Source organism: Manis javanica, chromosome 1 (assembly GCF_040802235.1).
Source record: "Manis javanica isolate MJ-LG chromosome 1, MJ_LKY, whole genome shotgun sequence".
Taxonomy (NCBI): domain Eukaryota; kingdom Metazoa; phylum Chordata; class Mammalia; order Pholidota; family Manidae; genus Manis; species Manis javanica.
This window is the reverse complement of record NC_133156.1, coordinates 184,910,449-184,931,421: the sequence shown is the minus strand read 5'-3', so window position 1 is coordinate 184,931,421 and position 20,973 is coordinate 184,910,449. Positions and strand designations below refer to the sequence as shown.

Here is a 20,973-nt window from a genome sequence, read left to right as displayed (position 1 = left end):
CATGGGCTGGGGTCTGGATTCAAATTCTGTTTCTGGTTCTGTTGGTGGATTCATTTTCCTTTCAAATGCTTGTGTGCTGCCAGCGCTATGGGAGTGACAACCCTACTGAAAGGGTAGTAGCGAGGCAGCTACAGTGAGATTCTTGGTCTCCATAACGGGCTGTGAACACCCTCGGAGGGCAGGGAACGGGGCATTCAGGGACACGGGGCAGGGAAGGCCGGCCAGTGCCAGCTTCCTGCACGCTGGCCGCGTGGACCCCCGGGGTCCGTTGGGGGAGGGCCGTCTTGGCAGGGAGGGCAGAGGGGCTCCTCTGGAAGAGGGCCCGGCAGCTTCCGGCTGCCTCGGCAGCTCGTGGGACTCACCCTGAACCCTCAGAGCAGGGCATTATTTTCGCCTCTCTCTTGTCGGATACTGACTCCCACGCAGGAAAAAGGAAGCACCTTTTGTCAGATGCAGCGGCCACTTCCTCTTCAGAAGGCTCCAGCCAGTGTTTCGCTTTGCAGAATGAGGGGGCTGACGGCAGGCCAGCCTGCGTGTGCCCGGGTTTCCAGTCTGCGTCTGGCCCACGCCGGGAGCGGGGCCCTCGGCTGCCCCTCTGGGTCACGGGGGATTTTCTCTAACAGGCCTCTGGCCTCCTGAGCCGGACCTGCCCGGGCGGCCCCCGCTCCTCGGCCCCGTTGGGGCTGCTCTCTCGCCGGGGCGCACACTGTTTACCCACCGCTTCATGTCCCTCAGTCAGTCTGCCGGTCTGTTCCTCTCCATAGCTCGCTCACGGAGCATGATGACTGGCGAGCAGATGGCGGCCTCTCACCCATTGTCCACCCCCAACCCGCTGGAGAGACCCATCAAGATGGGCTGGCTGAAGAAGCAGAGGTCCATCGTGAAGAACTGGCAGCAGAAATACTTTGTGCTGAGGGCGCGGCAGCTCTACTACTACAAGGACGAAGAGGACCTGAAGCCACAGGTACCAGCTGGGCGGTCTGTCCCCTTGGCCAGGGCTCTCCACCCCAGGCATGCAGGAGGCAGGGGCACACCTAGATCACACGTGAACTCACAGGGGCCTTCTTACCAGGACTGGACACACATCGCCGGAGGAGAGTTCCCTCTCTCCTCTTCACCATTTTCTAGACACATAAACTTAGTTGCAAATACGGCATGGTGGTCCTCCCCCAGGAAGGCCCAGGATGAGCACGGTGGAGCTCCCTAAACACGGCTCTCTAAGTACATCAAGGCTGGCAACATGGTCCTGATAGTGATGCTGAGGATGAGGGCTCAAAGAGAGTGGATTTGGGTTCAGGGAAATCGATCTGGGGTTTTCATTTATTTGCTCAATCCATATTCACTGAGCATCTATTATGTGCCAGACACTGTTCTGGGTACTTGAAATAGTCCAGGGAGTAAAACAGATAACAATCCCTGCCAGGTGGAGCTCAGAAGATGGGGGGAAACATAGAAAATAAACATCATATGTAAGGAAAGTATGCAGTTTGTCAGGAAATGACTAGTTCTATGAGGAAAAAATTCACTGGGTTAAGGGGGAATCAGACGTTTGGGGGAGGTGTTACAATTTTTAAAAGAGTGGTCAGGATGACCACATGAAAAGGGAAACATTTGAATGAAGACTCCAGAGGAGAGGCCATTAGCTAGGCAGATCTCTGAGTAAAGAGCTCTTCAGGCAGAGGGAACAGCCAGTGCAAAGGCACTGAAGTGGGGCATATCTGATGTGTAGAATAGAAAGGAGGTCAGTGTGGGGGCAGCAGAGCCAGGGAATGAGAGATACAGTGGAGATGAGGTCAGAAAGGGCAGGGCGGGGACCAAGGGTTGGGACACAGATAGCAAAGTTCATTATAGGCCCTCATAAGGCATTGCAAATTTCCCAGCAGAGAAGGGACATTCCTTGGCTTATGTTGTAAAATGAAGGCTCTGGCTACTGTGTTAAAAAATAGATTCAAGGCCAGAGGGAGGAGGCACCAGGGTAATGTAGGTGAGAGGTTGTCTTGTTTATAATCTCAGTGGGAGTTGTGGGCTGGAGGAAAATGATCAGATTCCTGAGATGCTTTGAAATGACAGCAAACAGGATTTCCTGATGGAGTGGATGGGGCCAGAGAGGGCTTGGATCCTACATCTGGGGCCTGGGTCTCTTCTTCCTGCCTCATTGACTCCTCTTGGCCATGATGGGGCATGAGAGTGCTTGGTGCTATTAGCAATCACCTCGGGACCCAAGTATGACCTCTGTGTCTCAGGGCAGCCGGGACGACTTGTCACCCTACTCAGAGCTCACGTCTGTACAGGTGGAAAGACAGGCTTGGCCAGAGGGAACTTATTAAGGCAGACAGACTACAGAACCTTCTGAACCAGGAAAAGCCCCAGGAAGGGTGAGGATATTGGGGGTGGATGGCAGGATATATAAAGAAATGAGACAATCATTTCAAACGAGGGCAGTTCTCTTTGAGGGCAGACATGAGGGTCTGTGGTGCATCAGCAGGCCTTGGTTACACTTGGCTTCCACTTGAGGACTGTGAGCGTCTGTCCCAGCAGAGGCTGGAGAAGGGCCAGAGAGCCCACCGCAGACTGGGCTCTTGCCCAGTGTTCTGTGGGTGGTAACCAGACTTCCTTCACTTTGTGAACAGCCCAGATCCTGTGAGAGCCAAGCAAGGACAGGCTGGGACGGTGGTGACTGAGGCATTACTGGCTGATGCAGGAAGTCTTCCCATCAGCAGAGAGTGAGGGGGCGGCACTAATGCCACAGCCTCCTCACACCAGCAGGACAGCCTGGTGAGGTTTACTTCCAAGGGGGAAGAGGGGGAGAGGTGTGTCCAAGCTTGTCTTCTTTTCCTACTCTACTGCTGTCTGACCTCGTTGTTATTCCCTTTTCCTGGGCCTCTCTTTCTTTGCTAAAATGAGACCATCACACCCGGCCTGCGTTTGTCACAGGCTCAAACGACGTGAAGCATCTATAAAAAACCATTTTGTAAAAGCATAAACTTATGTCTAAGGGTTAAGAGAAGTCACTGAAGGTCCTAGTTTCCCTCCCTTACTTCTGGAGGAAGAAACTCAAAGTTTTCTCAGGATTATATGAACCTGGGACAATTAGATAAAGCTTCTTCTAGGATGACAAGTATGGGTTATTTTTTAGGTAATCTATTAATACAATACACCAGATCAATAGACTGAGATCAGTAAGTCAAATGAGAAAAATCACAAACCCCTAAATAGCTGCAAAAAGCATTTGATAAAATCCAATACTCATTTCAGGTATAAAGAAGATTTTTAAAAATTTTTTTAGTAATAAAGTGATAATTTCTTAGAACATTTTACTTTATATGGATATGTGTATTTTGATTACAAAAGTTGTATGTGTGCAAGGTAGAAAATTTGGAAGATGGAGAAGAGCACGGAGTAGAAAATAATCCAACAGCCAGAAATAGCCACCAAAGCCCTCACTTCTCCCAGTTTTGTCTGTATATACACACTAAAAAATTCATCTGTTCTAAATGAAAAATTCATATAATGTTCTTTAATTTAAAAATTAACAGTATGTCACGCACATTGTTCCTTATTATTAAATATTCTTCTACATTTTAATTCTTAATGGTGGCAAAATAATCTATTGTATGGGCAATTCACAATTTAATTAATTAATTTCCTACTGTAAATTAGTTGAGAATTTGAGCTGATGTCTCTGTTATTTTAACAACAATTAAATGGACATCCTTGTAGACTTTCCATATGTCCAAATTATTTCAGTAAGATAAAGAAAAAAATCTATTCAAAATAAAATAATTTTATTAATAGCTATCATTTACTCTTGTGGGAGTCATAGGCAATGCAAATATCTAGAAGTGAAATGAAAATTCAAGACATGAGCTGAATTCTTGGGGAAATGCAAAGATGTATTTCCACACTGTTTCATACCATTTATGACTCTGGATGGATTAAAAACTTAGGTGTAAAAGTGAGTTCATAAAAATCTTGGAAGAAAATGTAGTTATCTGCATAATCATTGGAAGGCAGGTATGTTTCTTAAGCAGAGCCACAAAGACAGCACAAGGGAAAGACTAATTTAATTGCATAAACACAAATGTACCTTAAGAAACCAACATAATAAAGTAAAAAGGCAAATAATAAACAAGAAAAATTGTGTATATGCATATGGTAAGCAAATATTCTAATGAAGTATTCTATCTAATCTATAAGAAAATTTTAATTCCCTCAATAGAATATGAACAAATGACACAAACAGACAATTTACCAAAGAAAAAAATGACCAGTCAGCACATGTAAAAAAGTTCAATCTTGGTAATAATTAAATAATAATTGTAAGCTAATGAGACACTACTGTCCCCTTATCAAATTAGCAAAGACTTTCTAGAAACTTTCAGTGTTGGTAAAGACTAGGGAATAGGACACCAATGGTGGAAATGAAAATCCTTACAGCCATTCTGGAGGGTAACATGTTCCTTTAAAAAAAATGCGAACTCTTTGGCGCTACATTTCTAATTCTAGGAATTCAACCTAAGTGGAGGCTCAGGATGGATGTAGATAATTGAATTTATCTGTACAGCTTTTCACCATGGTGGTGTTTATAATAGTGATGTTGAAAACAGTGCCCGATGGTAGGGGCTAAGTTATCACAGGGAACTTTTATAGATCTATGCAATAGAAAATAATTCACCTGTTGATGCCCTAAATTAGTACTTTTTGATGTGTAAAGAGATCCTTAATATTACTGTTTTGAAAAACAAAACCAAAAAAATGCTATTCACAGCAGGAGATGAAGGAAAAAATGATGAATATCTATTTATGGAAAAAGGCTGGGAAATAAATACACAGATGTGTTAAGAGTTGTTACCTCCGAGTATTGCAGTCATGCACAAATTAAAAATTCTCCTCTTTTTTGTTTTACTTTCTAATTTTTCTACAACTGAAGTATAAATTATAAATTTAAAAAGAACACACATACATCTTATCCTTAAAAAACCCAAAGATCTGAAACATTCCAATAATCTTAGAACAATCAGATTTAAACACTGTACACTGGTGATGTGTGTGTAAGTTGGTGCAAACTTTCTGGAAAGGCACTGACCAGATTTCCAAGGGCCAAAAATGATCATACCTTGCACCCTGTCATTCTGGTTTTAAGAAGCTATCCAAAAACAAGACATATGCAGAAATAAGACAATGAGAAACATTGAACCTAGCATCCAACAGAGGAGAAGGATTAAATAAATTATGAAATCCTTCAGGATGCACTTCTGTGTATACTTTCCGGGAACTCTGGGGCTTGAGAGAAGGCAGCCCAGGCAGTTTTTTCTCTAGGTTCTCAGAAAGGTCTGTCCAGCTCTAACAGCATAATGCTCTGTAAGTCCATGACCTACCTTCATGTAACCCATTCCAAAAGGTTCCTGGTCAGAGAAGTTGTTTAAAACAGAACCTCAGCAAATTGCCTTCAAGTCCCTGCTACAGTGATGGCTTTAGACAATCTTAGCTTAACTGTCCCATGTCTCATCTCCGCGCCTTCTGGAAGTTATCACGGTGGTTGTCTCTCAGTGGTGTGTCTGTAAAGGTCTAACAGATGGCTGTCTGTGGTGGGGGCGGATTTGGATGCAGCATTTGCCAAGTTCTGTGGTGTGAATACCACCAGCATGGCTGATTCAAGCCACCAAGGCGACATCACTGAGCGCAGACCTGAGATGAGCAGTAAGCACAATGTCGTATATTATTTCTGCCACGCATATAGATGTTAATGACCACAAAAGAGAAATAATTGTAAATTATTTACATAGTAAATACTTAGGAAGTGATGAATTCTGAATATAATTACCTTAATTTTTAATATAAAATATTTCACTGTCAGTTTATATAATTTAACTTTTAAGAATGACTGTGTTTAACAGCTGGTTCACAGAGTTCCTAAAAATATAACAGTTCCTTCTCACGAGCTGGTGTAAGTGAGTCCCAGTACACCGTCACCCCAGCTGTCTGCCCTGCCCCCGTGCCAGAGACTGAGCTTCCAGCATGAACCTCCCCCGTCTCTGCCTTTGTACAGAGTCCACCCTAAACAACTTGTGAAGCAGGCAGAAGTGGCCTTGGGCCCTTTCCTATGGGGACAATCCCTCCTTCCCCATCAGTGTGCCCACCCCTACTCCCACCCCCTCTCCCACCAGTGTCTCTTTTACCACTCTCCCCTCCCCTCCCCACACTCCTCTCTTCACTTATGATGCTCAAGGCTCTCATGCACAAAATGAGGGAAGACTTGCAATTTGCCATTTATGTCTTGGTGTGAGTAAGTCGAACCCTGTGAGACTTCTAAGTAAAATCTGTAATTCTGGAATCTCAGCGCTGGAGGTTTGAATCATAGCTTTTGTAGTAACTAGCCTTGTGGTCCTGGATCTGCTAATTAACTTCTCTATGCCTTTCTTCCTCATTTCTCCAGTGGGGAGAGTAACAGTCCATCCCTCCTAGAGTTCTTACGAAGATTAGATGTAATAGTGTATTCAGGGCATTGAGCACCTGGCACCTGTACACGTTTCTCCCACTGTCCAAAAGTACAGCGTTCCTATGAAACTTCATTAGCCAAAATGGCATAAAGCAAAGAAGTAGTTACCATTAATTCATGCGGAAAACATTTTCAGCATTCCCAGACCCCAAAAGTAACCTTTCTTAGGCTTTTCTGATACCTTAGGACACATCTTACTAACGGATACACAAGGTAAATGGAGATAAAGCACAGATAGCCCCAGACACAGATCAAAGCTTTGGCAGCCTAACTAACGCCCAGCTGCTGAGTGTGGTTCTCAGGGAAGGAGCTTGGAGGTGCCACTCTCACGGCTGGGACGTGCACTGACTCTCCAATGGCTCGCTGCAACACAAATGCTGAAAATGCTATTTTTGCTTTTTGCCATTTTCCGTAAGAGTGAGCATTCTCTTCGGCTTTTGATTAGGGAAAAAAGTACTAATGTGGGTCTTTTGTAAAAGCAAAGTGATGTAATGTGAATTTTTGGAAAGCAGGGAACCTATAACTGCTCAGCAAATGATATTTACATGGTTTGCACTTTATTTTTATTATTTTCAGATGAAATGATTTGGGATATCACATAATAGTTTAGAGAGGTACTTAGGAGAGGTAGCTACCTCTGAAATTACACTTCTTCCCCTTCCTACCAAGCAGTGCTCCCCCTGCCGAAAAATACCATGGCCTTTCACTCTGGTGCCACAGCTCATGCAAAGCAGCCCAGTGGCATAATTTCAGGGGCGTTTTTTCTGAAGCCATTGATTTTATTTAAAGATGGTGAGGACCATGTAGATGGACATTATTTTTAAGTAGTAAAGTTAGAAAAATGTAGGGAAAAAAAGCAGAATTCTCTTTGGTAGACAGATGTTTTTTTCTCCTCCCCTTTCTCCTCCTCTTTCTCTTCTTCCTCTTTTTCACACTCAGTCTTAGACATTTCATGCTCCTAAGCCTTTTGCCTTTACAGCTTCTCTGTTGCCAATCCTCTTCATCCACACTTTGTTCTAGAAATAATCGGACACAAATGTTTACTAGCTCAGAATCAGACATGCTACTTCCGACAGCCAGGGAGATGTAAATTATGAGTAACTAATTCTAGTAGAAATGAACTGTGTCCCTTTGTGCAGTCACCTAGACTTTCAGGTGTTGGTTTCCTCATCTGTGAAGTGGAAGAGGTAAATCTTGCCATGCTCTTGATATGGAGCCATTGTGGAGAGCTAATGAGACCTAGTGACAGTTCTCTGTAGATGGTAAGGTGTCAGCACACGCACGGTGGAAGTCCCTTATTTTTCAGATGACGTATTCATGCACAGGAGGTCACATATCCTACTGTATCCTCACTCCCCGCCATGGATCCGAGATCCTCCTCCCCGCTTCCGGAGGACATTCAGCTGACAGGTGCCCACCCCCCTTCAGCTGTGAGAGTGAAGAGCACAGGTTCTGAGCTTACTTCTGAGATGAAGTGCCGTCCTGCCACTTACTAGCTCTGTGACACTGGGCAAATTACACAGCTTTTCTGATCCCCAGTTACCTCACTGGCAAATGTGCATAATGATACCTCTCTTGGTGGATTGCCGGAAGGACTAAATGAATAATGTATTCACAGTGTTTAGCAAAGGGGCAGACCCCTGGAGTGTGCTGCTCAGTGGCTCTTGCAGCTACTGAGAACCCCATCCCCTTGAATGTCTACCTATGGTTCAGTCCTCAATGCCCCTCTGGCAGCCTGGCGGGTAGTATGGTTCCCCCAGGCTCAGCTTTGCCTTCACAAAGATCAGGTGTCCGGTTTGGCCAGGAAGTCGGTGCTTGGAAAGAGGGAAGAGGCAGGTACTAGTGATGGCACGCTCTTAGCTCATTCTCCTCTCAGGGCCTTATCTTTTTCTCTCTGGGCACCTAGTTTGCTGTCAGATAGCTGCCACTTAATCGGTGTCCATGGCCCTCCCCCTCCCCCATCCCATCATTATCCTATCTGCCCTTCAACTTAATTTTAGTTCACAGGTGATAAAAATTGGTGCTTATCTTAAAGGGCTGGCTTTTAATCTTTCAGGGTTGCATGTATCTACCAGGAAGTACGATCAAGGAAATCGCCACAAACCCAGAAGAAGGGGGGAAGTTTGTCTTTGAAGTCATCCCAGGTAGGCAACAAAAGGTGGGACACAGGTGCATTTACATTCCCCAGAAGGCAGACTATATATTCAGTGAGTCTGTCAACTAACCAACCAAGCAACCTTATAAGAATGCCCAGTAGTTCTGTATATAGTTAATGAAACTATACTAGTTCATTTAACCAGCAGGTGAACTAAGTGGGTGCTTATTCTGTTCAACTCTGTGAGCATTTCACCAGCGCCTGCTTGGAGCCAGGTATTCTGCTAGGCATGGGGACACAGACCTGGGATGTACACCATCCCTGCTCCCTCAAAGGAGCTCAGTTTTGAAGGTGAGCAGGACATTAAGATGAACAGTTAAAATATAAATGGAGCCACATGAAATTGCCGCTTTGGTAGCTCAAAAATGGTCAATGGTCAACAGTCTCACATGGTTCAACATTGTCTAAGAAGAAATGATGGCTATAATTTACAGAGCACTTAGCCATGTCCAGGGCTGTGATATGCCTATCGCACATATCAGCAGCATGCTGGAGGGTACCTCTTCCTAATTGGAGTTACCCTCCTTGAACAAATTTGGGGCCAGGGTGTTTGCCTCACTTTGTCTCCAGGGGAGTTTGTGTTGGTGTGACTCTACCGCACTGCAGCTGCCTCTGCCTGCTTTCCTTCATCAGCTCCAGCACTGCCAGGAACTCCAGGACTGCTGGTCGGCTATGTAGCCAGGCAGCTGCTGAGTGCTGACACAGCAGGAGGCCACAAGTGCCGTGAGCACCACTTCCCTGAGCTCCCTCCTTACACAGGACAGCAGTGTGCATAAGATGCTTGGTGGAGAAGGCAGCGTAGCAGAGAGCTTAAATGTGCCCAGTACAGAGCCAGTCTGCCCAGGTCCAAATCCTAACCTGTCCACTTGCTATTGATATAACTGTGATCAAGTTACTTAATTTCCCCCTGCCTCTGTTTCTTTATCTATGGACTGAGACAATGGTGATGACAGTGAGGATTCTGGGCCACTAGGAATTCTTGGACAGATTCACATGTGTGTATATGCACATGCACATCTCATAAAGATAAACAATTCTAAAGCATAGTAAGGTAGAGAACCATTTTCTTAAAGTTGCCATCGTCTCCCAAGGCTTCACCCAGCCTGAAGTGAGGTGACCTTTTATGTTATGATTTAGAGAATTTTCAGTTCTTCTTTTTGTCATCCTCTTGTGCAAGATTATTCCCAGGACCAATGCTGGCATAGAAAACGGCCTTCCTAATCAACTCCCTGTCCCTGTGATCCCCAGTGTCAGTTACACAAAGGCCAAGAGAAGACTTTCATTGTAGTTATACTGTTTTTCTTATTTGGGGCAGGTGAAAATTTAGGGCAAGTTTCTCTTTCTCTACTTACCTCTAACAGAACTCTTTGTTCTCCTCTACAAAGGGAATCATTAAGAATAGGGGGGTTATTCCTTCTGTTGCATATGTTGTATTTAATTCTTATACTACCTTTTGAGATGTTGCAACAAATTTACTGAGCACCTGCTAGGAGCTGGGCACTACTGGGGGAACTGGGAATCCAGCAAAGAACGAAACATCCTCTATGCAGCTTACAGTCTGATGGGAGAGACTGGCAACAAGCTGAATAAATGAATGAAGTGTATAGTTTTTATGATGGGACAGGTGCTAGGGAAAAAATTTAAAGCAAAGAAAGAGGGAGAAAGTGCTGGTTAAAGTGGAGATGATGGAGGTTGGCTTGTCATTTTAAGTAGAGGGGGCAGAGTAGGCATCACTGAGAAGGTGAGCTGTGAGCAAAGATCTGAGGGAGCTGAAGGAGTGAGCCAAGGGCACAGCTGAAGGAAGAGCATTCCAGGCACGGGAACAGAAAAAGAAAGTTTCTGAGCCTATTCCATATGTTCAGGAAACATGGAGGAGTTAATGTGGTTACAGTAGAGTGATGATGGGAAGAAGAACAGGAGATTTGGTCAGATTTACAGACACTTGTAGGCAATTCTAAGTTCAGTTTTTGTGCTAGAAGAATGGGAATCCATTGGGAGGTATGGAATACAGCAGTAAAATGACATGTTCTAAAACTCTTTTGAGTTGAGAATAAAAAGGGGAGGCCAGAGCAGAGAGCTGACTGAGACTATTACAATTATCCAAGACAGAAATAGTAACAATGAAGGGGGTGAGAAATAATTGATTTCTGGACATATTTATTTTGAATGTAGAGAGGTCTTCCTTTACTGGAGGATTGGATGTGGGAAAGAGAAGGCAAAATTGATTCCAAGATTTTCACCTAAACAATGGGAAAGATGGATTTGCTGAGATGTGTGCTTGTACCAAGGTTTGGGTAGAAGATCAGGGTTTTAGTTTTGGACATATTAAATAACTACCTCAATTGAAATGATGAGGAAACCAATATTCAGGATAATTTCCCTACTGCCATGATAGAAGTTAAAGACAGGATGTTAAGGATTTAGAATAGGATCTCCCCCACTGAATTTGCAGCGAGAGAAGGACATATTAACAAAGGGCCCCTAGGGAAGATGACGTTTGAGGTAGGTTTTGAAGGATGGATAGGAGTTCCTTAGACTGGGAAGAAAAGAAGAGAGGTTACTTTCTAAAATGGAAGTAGCCATTGGGTGACACATGTTGAAGAGACTGTTTAATCTCAGAAAGCATGTGCCTGAGGGCAGAGAGTTGCCGTTCATGGGCTTTAAATGCATATCAGGCAATTATCCTGAAAGACAGCCAATCCTATCACCCCAATGTGCCCAGACAATTTTTTTGTAGGGCAGCAATAGGTTTTCCAATTCCCTTTGGTTCTAGTTTCTTGAGCCTATCTTAATATCATTGAGTCTCACCTTCTTTACCCTTTGGGATGACATGACTCTGAATCCATCTTGCTAAGGAGTCATCAGTTCTGACCTGAGTCATTTGGCCATTCAGGAATATTTTGAGAGCTGAACGTTTCTCAATGGGATAGCCATGGTGAAACTAAAGGAACTCCTAGGAATCAGGATAAACTGAAAAGGCATGTTCTTGATAACACAGTAGACCATGTGTTAGCATGGTGGGGAAGTACACCAGATAAATTTTGACCAAGATCAAATTGGAAGCAATTTGGAAACTACTGGGAGAAAGACCAGTGGCCTTGCCCTGCATTTGGCAGTAACTTACTACCAATGGGCAGGTCCCTGTTCATCTCTGGGCTTCAGTTCCATTATCTATAGAATGGAAATGACACTAGAGCCCTATTCTATTTCAAAGGGATATTGTGAGTCCTACAGGATTCTTAAGTCCTTCCCTGTGCACTTTTTACTTCCCATTTTACTTCTGGAAATACCCAGCTATCAGGATGTTCCTGAATGGCCAGGGCTTCCATGGACTGACCCTTCTGTCAGAAGAGCTAATGACCAGATGATAAAGTAGATGCAGAATCAGGTCATCCCAAAGCATAAAAGAAGTTGGGCTCACTGATAATTAAGGTAGATTTAAGAGACCATAAACAAAGGGAATTTGGAAGTCTTTTGTTGCCATGCCAGAAAATACAGGTTTGGGCATAATTGGAGCACTAGAACAGGCTCTTTTTGAGGGAAATGGCCTGACATTGTGAGAAGAATGGGTTGATGCTGACAAAGACACTTTGAAACTTAACAGTATCCTGTGATTGAAAGCGATGTCTGTTATTTTCTTGTCCTTCCTAAAACTTGTGTTTGATGGGCTCCTTCTCCCTCTTCTTCTCCTTCTTGCTCCCTATTTTTCTCTTTTAACCATTTTCTCTCTTTCTCTTGGTCTCCTTGTCATTCCCCCCACCCTTTTGTCCACTTGATAAGACCATCCCAGGAAACACTGCTTGTGTCTGTCTATAATCATGGGCTTAAAGTGAAAACAGTCAAGAAAGTCCTAACAAACTTCATTTGCCCATCAACTGTGCATTGAGAACCTACCACTTGCAACGCCTTTATGCAGTCAGGAGAGCAGTGATCTCTGGGAGGCACCTATGTGCTTATTGTCTCTCCCTCCTGAGTTACACCTGCCATTTCTTTCCCCACCCCCACAACTGAGCTCAGGGGTAGCTTAGGAAAGTACCCAGGATTGTTGCCGTGCACTGAAGTCTTCAGACTTGCACGGGCTGATCCTGTTTCCCCTCCTTGAACTTTCTCTTTCTTTTTGGTAGGCTTTTGTCTTCCACAGGAGCAGATCTCAGCTCAAGTCATCCCAATAGCCAACCATTGTGTACATGGTTTATCAATAGAATTAGAGCTTCAGCGAAAACAATAGGGGGCATAGATATTTAGCTTCACTGAGGGTAAACAGATAATGCTTTTGCATTGTTTGACTGGTTGCTGACCGAACCAAGAAACAATTCAGGTTTGACTTTCCTTCTCTTGCCCTCGCTCCAGCCCCTTACCACTCTAAATCTTCATCAGTGTTCCTTCTTCCTCCAGCCTCATGGGACCAGAATCGCACAGGACAGGACTCCTATGTCCTCATGGCCAGCTCCCAGGCCGAGATGGAGGAATGGGTTAAATTCCTTAGGAGAGTCGCTGGCGTGCCCTCTGGAGGTAAGGACCCCTGCAGACTTTCGTGGGCAGGTGTCTGTGACATCTCAAGCATGGGGAAGAAGTAGCTGCAGACGTGATGCTTCCTTGAACAGAGTTCAGGGGAGACCACCACAGGACAACTCCAAGGTCATACTCATTGCCAAGCCTCTACTTCCCTCCCTGGGTGATAGCCGCAAACTCGAGTTTAGCTGGAAGGACTGCAAGCCCTTTGCACTCATCCGCAAATGCATGTGATGCCCTGAGGCAGTCCTGCCTCATCTCTGGGCGGGTGTGCTCTCACTCCTGGCAGCATTCACATTCCGCAGCAGGCTTATGGGGCTTGTGGGACCTGAGAGGGTTGAATGCAAGAGCTATGCTGGAAGCTAAATGAGGCTGATCAGCACAGGAGAGTAAAGCTGCTGTCCAGAACCGGGCTGGTCAGACTTGGAAGAGGTTCAGGAATTGTGTTGGGAGTTTTGCAGGTATTTGGTGGATTCAGGGTAAGCACTTTTCTGGGTGACACGACTCAAGTGCCTGAGCTCTCTGGGAAACTGGTTAAATTCCAGACCAGGGGAGGCCTTGCGTATGAAAAACTGATGGGAAGAAATATCTGAAATTAACAAATAAGTGAATCCAGATGTATTTTTTCTTTCATAAAAATGCAAAAGAACAGATATGGATAAGATCTCAAAAGTGACCATTTTCCTTCAACTTTTTAGGAACACATTTATTTGTCCCAACTTCAAGATAACTGCATAATATAGTATTATTTATCAACTGTACTACCTGTTATTTTGGAAGTCACCCAAGGGGGCCTTTATAGGTCAAATGTTATATATATCTATTTATTTGTGCAGTGTTTTCTTTAAAAATTATGTGCGCCATAATAATTTTGTAGATATTTGAAAAAATATAAGAACATAATCACCCCTAAAACCACAAGAGGTATTTTTATGTTTTCTTTCCAGCCAGTGTTCGTATAGACATTCCTTTATTCTCAGAATAAATATATAATTTCTCAGAATACAATTAATATAAAGTGAGTGTAATGTCTCAGAATGAAACACATACTATATATAATTTAATGCCTTTCATTTTATGGCTTAAGCATTTCTCCATGTTGCTGTATTATCTTACTTGGCACGTTTCAGGGGTTGTTTGGTTATAAGGAATAGAAATTGCCTCCAATGATATTAAGCAACAAAGGATAGATACAGTACCCACTCAGAAAAACCAAGAGTACAACAGTCAAAAAGACCCAAGGTTCTGGGCCCAAGAACTGAAGGATCAGCACTGAGCTTCTCCTGTCTGTGTCTCTGGGGCCGTGCAGCTCCTCTCTCTGCTTCCTTCTGCATGCCTGTCTGTTTTTCTCTGGTTAGCAGACCTCTTATACTTACTCCTGCCCTGTATGCTTCTGCACCAGCCCCAGCTTTCCTGTACTTAACGCTTGAGCACGAGCAGGGGCTGAGCTTAGCCCCTATTGCCCCATTCCAAACTCCTGAGGAAGAGGATCTTGCTCAGCTGGGTCAGGAGTCTACCTGCAGACACAGGATCTTGGACAGGGAGGGAGGTGTATAGCTTGTAACCTGCCCAGTGGGACTTGCAAGAAAAGAAGTAATGTGGAGGGGACAGCCAGGCTCAGAGCGCCTGCCGCAGTCATTCTAAGCAGCTGCATCCTGTTACAAAAAGAGTAGCAGGGTTTCATTAACCATCTCCCAATTTCTAAACACAAATTTTTTGACTGTGTTAATCAACCTAAGGTGAGGTTTTTATTTATTAAAACTCTATTATGTGCCATTCAACATGGATGCTCTTAACTGAGACCTTCCATGTTGCACTGGATTATGAGATTGGGAGCCTCCTTGACATTTCCTGCTTCCCTCCCTCCTCCGCCTCAACTCTGGTGCTTTTGACCATCTGCATTGTCAAGGGTAGTGTACATTGCCTAATTATGCACCCATTCTGACTCACATGCAGCTGGTGCACTGTGAACAGCACCTGTGCCTTGTATGGCACTTGGCTGAGCCTCACCATGCTGCATGGCCACATGCTGTCATAATCCACTTGGGGATTTCTCCCTCACCCCACCTCAAAGCCACCAACTGAGAAGCAAGCCAAGCTTAAATCCTGTAGACAGGGGAAAGTCCAAGGGAGGTGAAATAAGAGTGCAGCACTATGTATTTATTCAGAGAACAGGGTTGGGCTCTGATGTGGTATTTCACATGTTTCTAAAGCCTCTCATTGAACCAAAATCATAGATCTCAGGATGACAAGGCACTTAAGACAGCAGAGTCCAGACTGAAGCCACAGGACAAATCAGACATTTGATCTTCCTGTTTCTAAGTCAGCAAGCTTCAGTCCTGAGGAAGTAAATGATCAGCTCAAGGGGCCCAGCTGTCCAGGGGTAGCGCCAGGGCTTCTGCTCTGTAGGCGGTTCCCTTTTGCCACAGCATGATCCTGCCTGTAAAGTGCCTCTAATCTGGGTCTACCAGACCTGCAGAGCATGCCCCCTCAAACACTGGAAATCACGGCGGTATGTAACTGATGCCTCTTTCCAGCCCTTCGTGAAACTTTCTATGACTTTTTCCTTCTAGAACCTGCCTGGTCCTCACCACCTTTGCTACTGTCAGCCTGGTTGAGGAGCCACACTATCTTGTTTGAATTACAGTGATGGTCTCTAAAGTTATCTGCACATTTTCATCTTTGTTTTTCATAGTCTGTTTTCAACAGAGCAGCCAGGGTGAGCCTGTTAAGCCTGACAGGTCAAAGAGCTTCCTTTCTTTCTCAGAGGAAAAAATTAAAAGCTTATAATGGCTTCTACTGCATAATCTGCCCCTCCAGCCCCCCATTATCTCTCTGACCTTGTTTTCCCAAACTCCCTCCCATGCTCATGTCACTCCAGCTTCTCCAGCCTCCTTGCTCTACCCCAAACAGCCTCGCACATTCCTGCCTCAGGGCCCTTGCACTTGTTTCCTTCGTCTGGAATCTTCTTTCCCAGTTAGCTGCGTGGCTCAGTCCCTTGCTTTCTGCAGATCTTTGTTCAAATGTCACCTCAGTAAGCCTTTTCGTGATCATCCCATCTAACACTGAACTGCCACCCATACTCACACCTCCTCCCGCCCTCCCTATCCCTTTCTTCTGCTTTATTTTTCTCCTTAGCACTTACCCCCTTTCTAACATGCTATGTATTTTACTCATTTGTTCATAGCTGGTCTTCCCTTACTAGAAGGAAAGCTTCAATCTACTTGGCAGGAATTTCTTTCTCTGTTTTGTTCAGTGTTGTATCCCAGAATCTGAACAATGCCTGACATAGTAGGTTCAAAGGAATGGTCTTTTCTTCCCATTGAGTTACTGTATTCAACTCCCCTAGGCTCTCCTCTGGCAAATGACAGTCAGCTTACCTGGGAAATAATTCAGTAAATGGGTTGTTCCCTCTAGAATAATCTTCCTCCAAGCATGATAATGGTGAGCTTTGGGGAAGTTCTTAAAATCTGTAGACCCCTTAGAGAATCTGGTAAGAACTATGGAAACTCTTGCCAGAAAAATGTCCAGACAAAACAGTTTTGTGTTCAGTTGCATTCAACTGCAGGCCCCTGTAATCCATCTATATGCCCCTGGTAATGAAACACAACTGTAAATTTTAGAAGTTACTCTAGTGACTGTTTAGCAGAACTAAGGCCTCTTCCTGTCCCAGTCCTTTTCCTGGCTCCCTTTTTCCCTTGACGGGAGAGATGGCCCACCTTGTTCCCAGGGCACACCTGACTTCCTCCCGGTGGCTCCTCCCACCTCACAGCTGCCTCTGAACATTCTTCTCACCTTGTCTGATTCTGGGACCAACTCCAGTATGTGTTGGGGTGGGAGGAGCATTTCCCCAAATGTCCAAGAAATTCTTGGACACTAGCTGGGTGCCCTGCAATTTAACTCTGATAGATCAGATTCCACAGGTTAAGGGCTCAGTGCTACAAGACTGCCCCCTCTCATGCATGTGCACATTTCAGATGCCAATTCCAAGTCCTGATTATCACCTATGCCTCTGACTGACCCCTGCACATTGGAGGTCCGAAAGCTCTCCTCTTTTAATTTGCTAAAGTGGCTCCCAGAACTGAGGATATCAGTTTGAATTACTGGATTACTGGTGTATTATAAAAGGATATAAATCAGGTAAAGCCAGCTGGAGGAGGTGCGCAGAGCAAAGTCTGGGGAAGAGGCACCGGGCTTCCGGGTCTCCCCAGGCACGCTGCTCTCCCCACATCTCCCAGTGCGCGCCGACCCAGAAACTCCCTGGCCGTGTCCTTTTGGGTGTTTATGGAGGCTTCATTACATAGCCTTGATTGAATCCTTGGCTGTTGGTGATTGAAATCACTCTCCAGTGCCTCTCCTCCTCCCCAGAGGTCTAGAGGTGGGACTGGAAATTCCAGCCCTCTAATCACAAGGTGGTTCCACAGGCAGCCAGCCCCTATCAGGGCTTTCACAGGTCACCCATTAACATAACAAAAGGCACCTTGATCACCGTCATCACAGGAAATGCCAAGAGTTTTAGGAGCTCTGTACCAGGAAATGGGTGGAAGACCAAATACATATTTCTTATTATAAATCACAGCATGGCACCTTGGAGAGCAGCACCATGGTGGTCTAGCCCTTTCCTTCCTAGCCAGCCAATTTATCTCTTTTTTCTGCTACCTTCTAAGAGCCTAGCTGGAAAGGTTGAATTAGTTTTTCCCCAGAAGTTTGAAGGCAGTTCCAGGTCTTCCCAATTTAAGTAGAAGAAATGGGAGAGAGGCAATCACATCCCCACTTCTGGGGACTTGTTCCAGGCTCGCAGCGGCCTGTTGTCTCTAAATTACTCTCCCTTCCAGGAAGAGGGCTTTGCCTCCCCTGGGTCCCCACATGGACACTTGGTCTCTGTCCAGTCCCCAGGGAGCAGGCAGTCCACCTTGCAAATTGTTGCTCAGTCTGGGACTTGCTTTTTCCTCCTCCTGGAGGCTGGCCTCTGAGGTTGCTCTCAGGCCATTAGTGGGTACATAAGCAGAGCACTGAACTGTGTATAGTTCGGCTCCACACAACCAAATTGTTAAGACCCTGGGGCAGGTCCCATGTTTTAAGTGTCTTTGTGTGTCTGCCAGCACTAGGCACAGAATACATAAATATCAAATTGTTATATGCTCTGGGTTCCTTTTACTCCCCTCATTTCTTAAGTTCTCTGCACCCTTCATCCACAGCATCATTTAACCTATGGGGATGTGCTGTCTCTGTGATTCATTGTTATTCTACACATGCTCGTTCTTTCTCTAGCTAACTGGACATTAAGAGGAATGATTTTTACATACTTTCATTAATTCCCTCATTTCCCCTCCCTCCCAGATCCTGACTGGTACCAGCCAGATACTTATTTTTATTCATTTACTAACAATATTTCTTGAGCTTATATCCCACACCAGACTCTATGCTAGCACTGGGATACAACAGTGAGAGAGAAAGAGAGAAGAGAATAAAAGACAAAGTCCCCTCTCTCAAGGAACTCAGTCTAGTAGAAGACACAAAGGAATCAAAACCCCGAGGAAGACCATAAAGTTACAACTGAAAAGTACCAAGAAGGAAAAACCTGTGCTGCCATGTGGGGGAAAAAAATCTTTGCCTAGAAGATCAGGGAAGGCTGAACTAGTGGTGATTAAACTTAAATCTGAAGGGCTGTGGGAGGTTCACTAGGCAGAGAAAGTAGAAGAGAAACAACATCTCAGTCAGAGGAATCACACGTGCAAAGATCCTGGGACAGAAAGGAGATCAGGTTCTGGAGTGAGAGGAAGGTGAAAACTATAGCCTTGTTAAAGATATTACTCTTCATCCAATGGTGTCTTGGACCAGGTGGTGGAGGTGGAAGTGGAGAGATATTAAGAGATTTCCACAGTGTCTCAGAGGTAACATTGCTGGGACATGGGGGTGAATTCGATATCAAAGCTGAGTCCTCAATTTCTGGCCTGTGAGTGAAGGGAGGGATAGACACTGGCAGCATCACACTGCTCAGGGCCCCTCCAGACAACTCTTCCCTGCTTCTGCCTGTCCCCCTGTGATGCTAAGAGTCCATTTCAAGTCTCCTAGGCATGTCTGGTAGGGTTGCTGCACTATTTGCAAAATCATTTCAATAGGAGGGGGGAAATCCTCTCAGTTTATGCAACAACCCACCTCCAAGATAGTTTTCTCTGAAGGCTTGACTGAGCCACATGCAACTCTGAAAGCATTTTCAGGGCAGTGGGGGCTGGCTTCATCAACACTAAGTGAAATCCTGTGTTCCTGCCAAATGCTTTGATATATGGAGCAATGTTGGTAAGGGCTTGTGTGGGGGGTTTATTTATTTTTTATTTTTTTTAACCCATCTCCATGATATCCCTTGAATGGCAGTTGACAATAAGCTGCTAAGTAAAAGGAGGTACTTATTTTTATTGAGGGCCCTGACAGCTTTATGCTCACTCTTTAAAAGCTCAGAGTCATGTGTGTAAAGGTGAGTGGGGAGGGGAAGTGGTGGGGGAAGGAGGAAGGAGGAAGGGAGGGCCAGAGGCAGGTGCCGACAGATCCTACGGCTTTAGTGCTGGAGTCAGAACTTGAGTGGTGTTTACAAGCATGTGCTGATCTGGAAGGGAGAGAGGATGGCCTTTCCAGCTTGGGAAGGAGAGAAGGCCTGAGGCTGGCTGCGCAGAGGCTGCAATTCCTTGGCCCCCACCATGCCTCATATTCCCAGGATGTCAGGGTGGGAACTGGGCTGTGGCTTTCCTGCCCTGGCACTGCTCTTTTGCTGGAATTTCAGGAGGAAAACCCCCAAGCTCCGAAAGAAAGGTATTTCTTCCCTATTTTATGATCCAAATCTTCTACTAGAAGACACCTTGTTCAGTCACCCTTCCCCTCCTGTAGGGATGGGGCCCCCGGAGCTGAGCCCAACAGGGCCAGGGTGGGCGGGGAGGAAAGGGGCAGGGCAGGCCCTCCTGGTGACCTGGGCTGGGCCGGGGGCGGCTGGGGAGGGGCTCTGATCCTGAATCTAGTGATGATAAGGAGAGGTGAAGTTAGAGAGGAGGTGACAGCTAATCTTCCATTTTCATTTCCCCAGACCAACCCAGTGTCCCTGGGTTTCCTAGTAAATCTGGGGAGAGGCTTGAGAAGTAAGGATGGAGGATGGCCTGTGAGCAGACACACAGTCCCCACCCCTTTCTTCTTCCCCCTGAGACTTGATGATGTCTGAAACTTCACCTAGAGTATTTTATTCCACTGGCTTTAAACAAGAGGATTAAAATACTGAATTTAGAATCATGGGTCAAATATGACCATGACCCAAATTCCTAATCTGAGCCTCTGTTGTCTCATCTGTAAAATGGAACAATAATATCTATTTTTGGAGGGTTCTTATGAGACTAACTGCAGGCATACATGAAAGCTTCTAGGGTACTTCTATCATAAAATTAGCCTAATTAATTGAATGTATTAATTATTGTAATCATTACAGTAAATATCCTAATTGATTGATTAACATTTGTACCTAAAATGAAACTGTCTTTGTTAATGGCTACTGGTTCAAAGTGATGAGCAGTTCTGAGTGAGTGACTGGTGGGCAGGGGGGAGAAAGAGCAGTAGGGCATGAGTGCCCTGGAGGAGTGTGTGCACCCCAGCAAGGCCTGGCACAGAGGGGAGACTGGGTTTTGCCCCTTGGGGTCCTTGGGGCCGAGAGTGGTCTTAGAGCACCTCCCACACCACTGTCTGCTGTCTGCCTCCTTCCCTAGTGTCCTTGGGATTTCTCAGTTCATCTGTTTGCCCACATCTAGGCTACTTCATGTCCACCCAGGAT

The 20,973-nt window shown here is 45.2% G+C and overlaps 1 protein-coding gene across 4 annotated transcripts in view; it reads left to right on the top strand.

The window, feature by feature from the left end:
- The window catches only part of ARHGAP25 (Rho GTPase activating protein 25), a 79,630-nt gene that overhangs the window by 35,908 nt on the left and 22,749 nt on the right, over positions 1–20,973 (top strand). For 3 of the 4 annotated variants that reach the window (XM_017654761.3, XM_017654760.3, XM_017654762.3), the window contains exons 2-4: positions 765–964; positions 8,556–8,643; positions 13,050–13,166. In XM_017654761.3, coding sequence (XP_017510250.3) covers positions 765–964; positions 8,556–8,643; positions 13,050–13,166 — 405 coding nt within the window. Of the gene's footprint in view, positions 1–764; positions 965–8,555; positions 8,644–13,049; positions 13,167–19,732; positions 19,974–20,973 lie in introns of those variants that run through there. The other variant, XM_037022163.2, reaches the window with a different exon arrangement.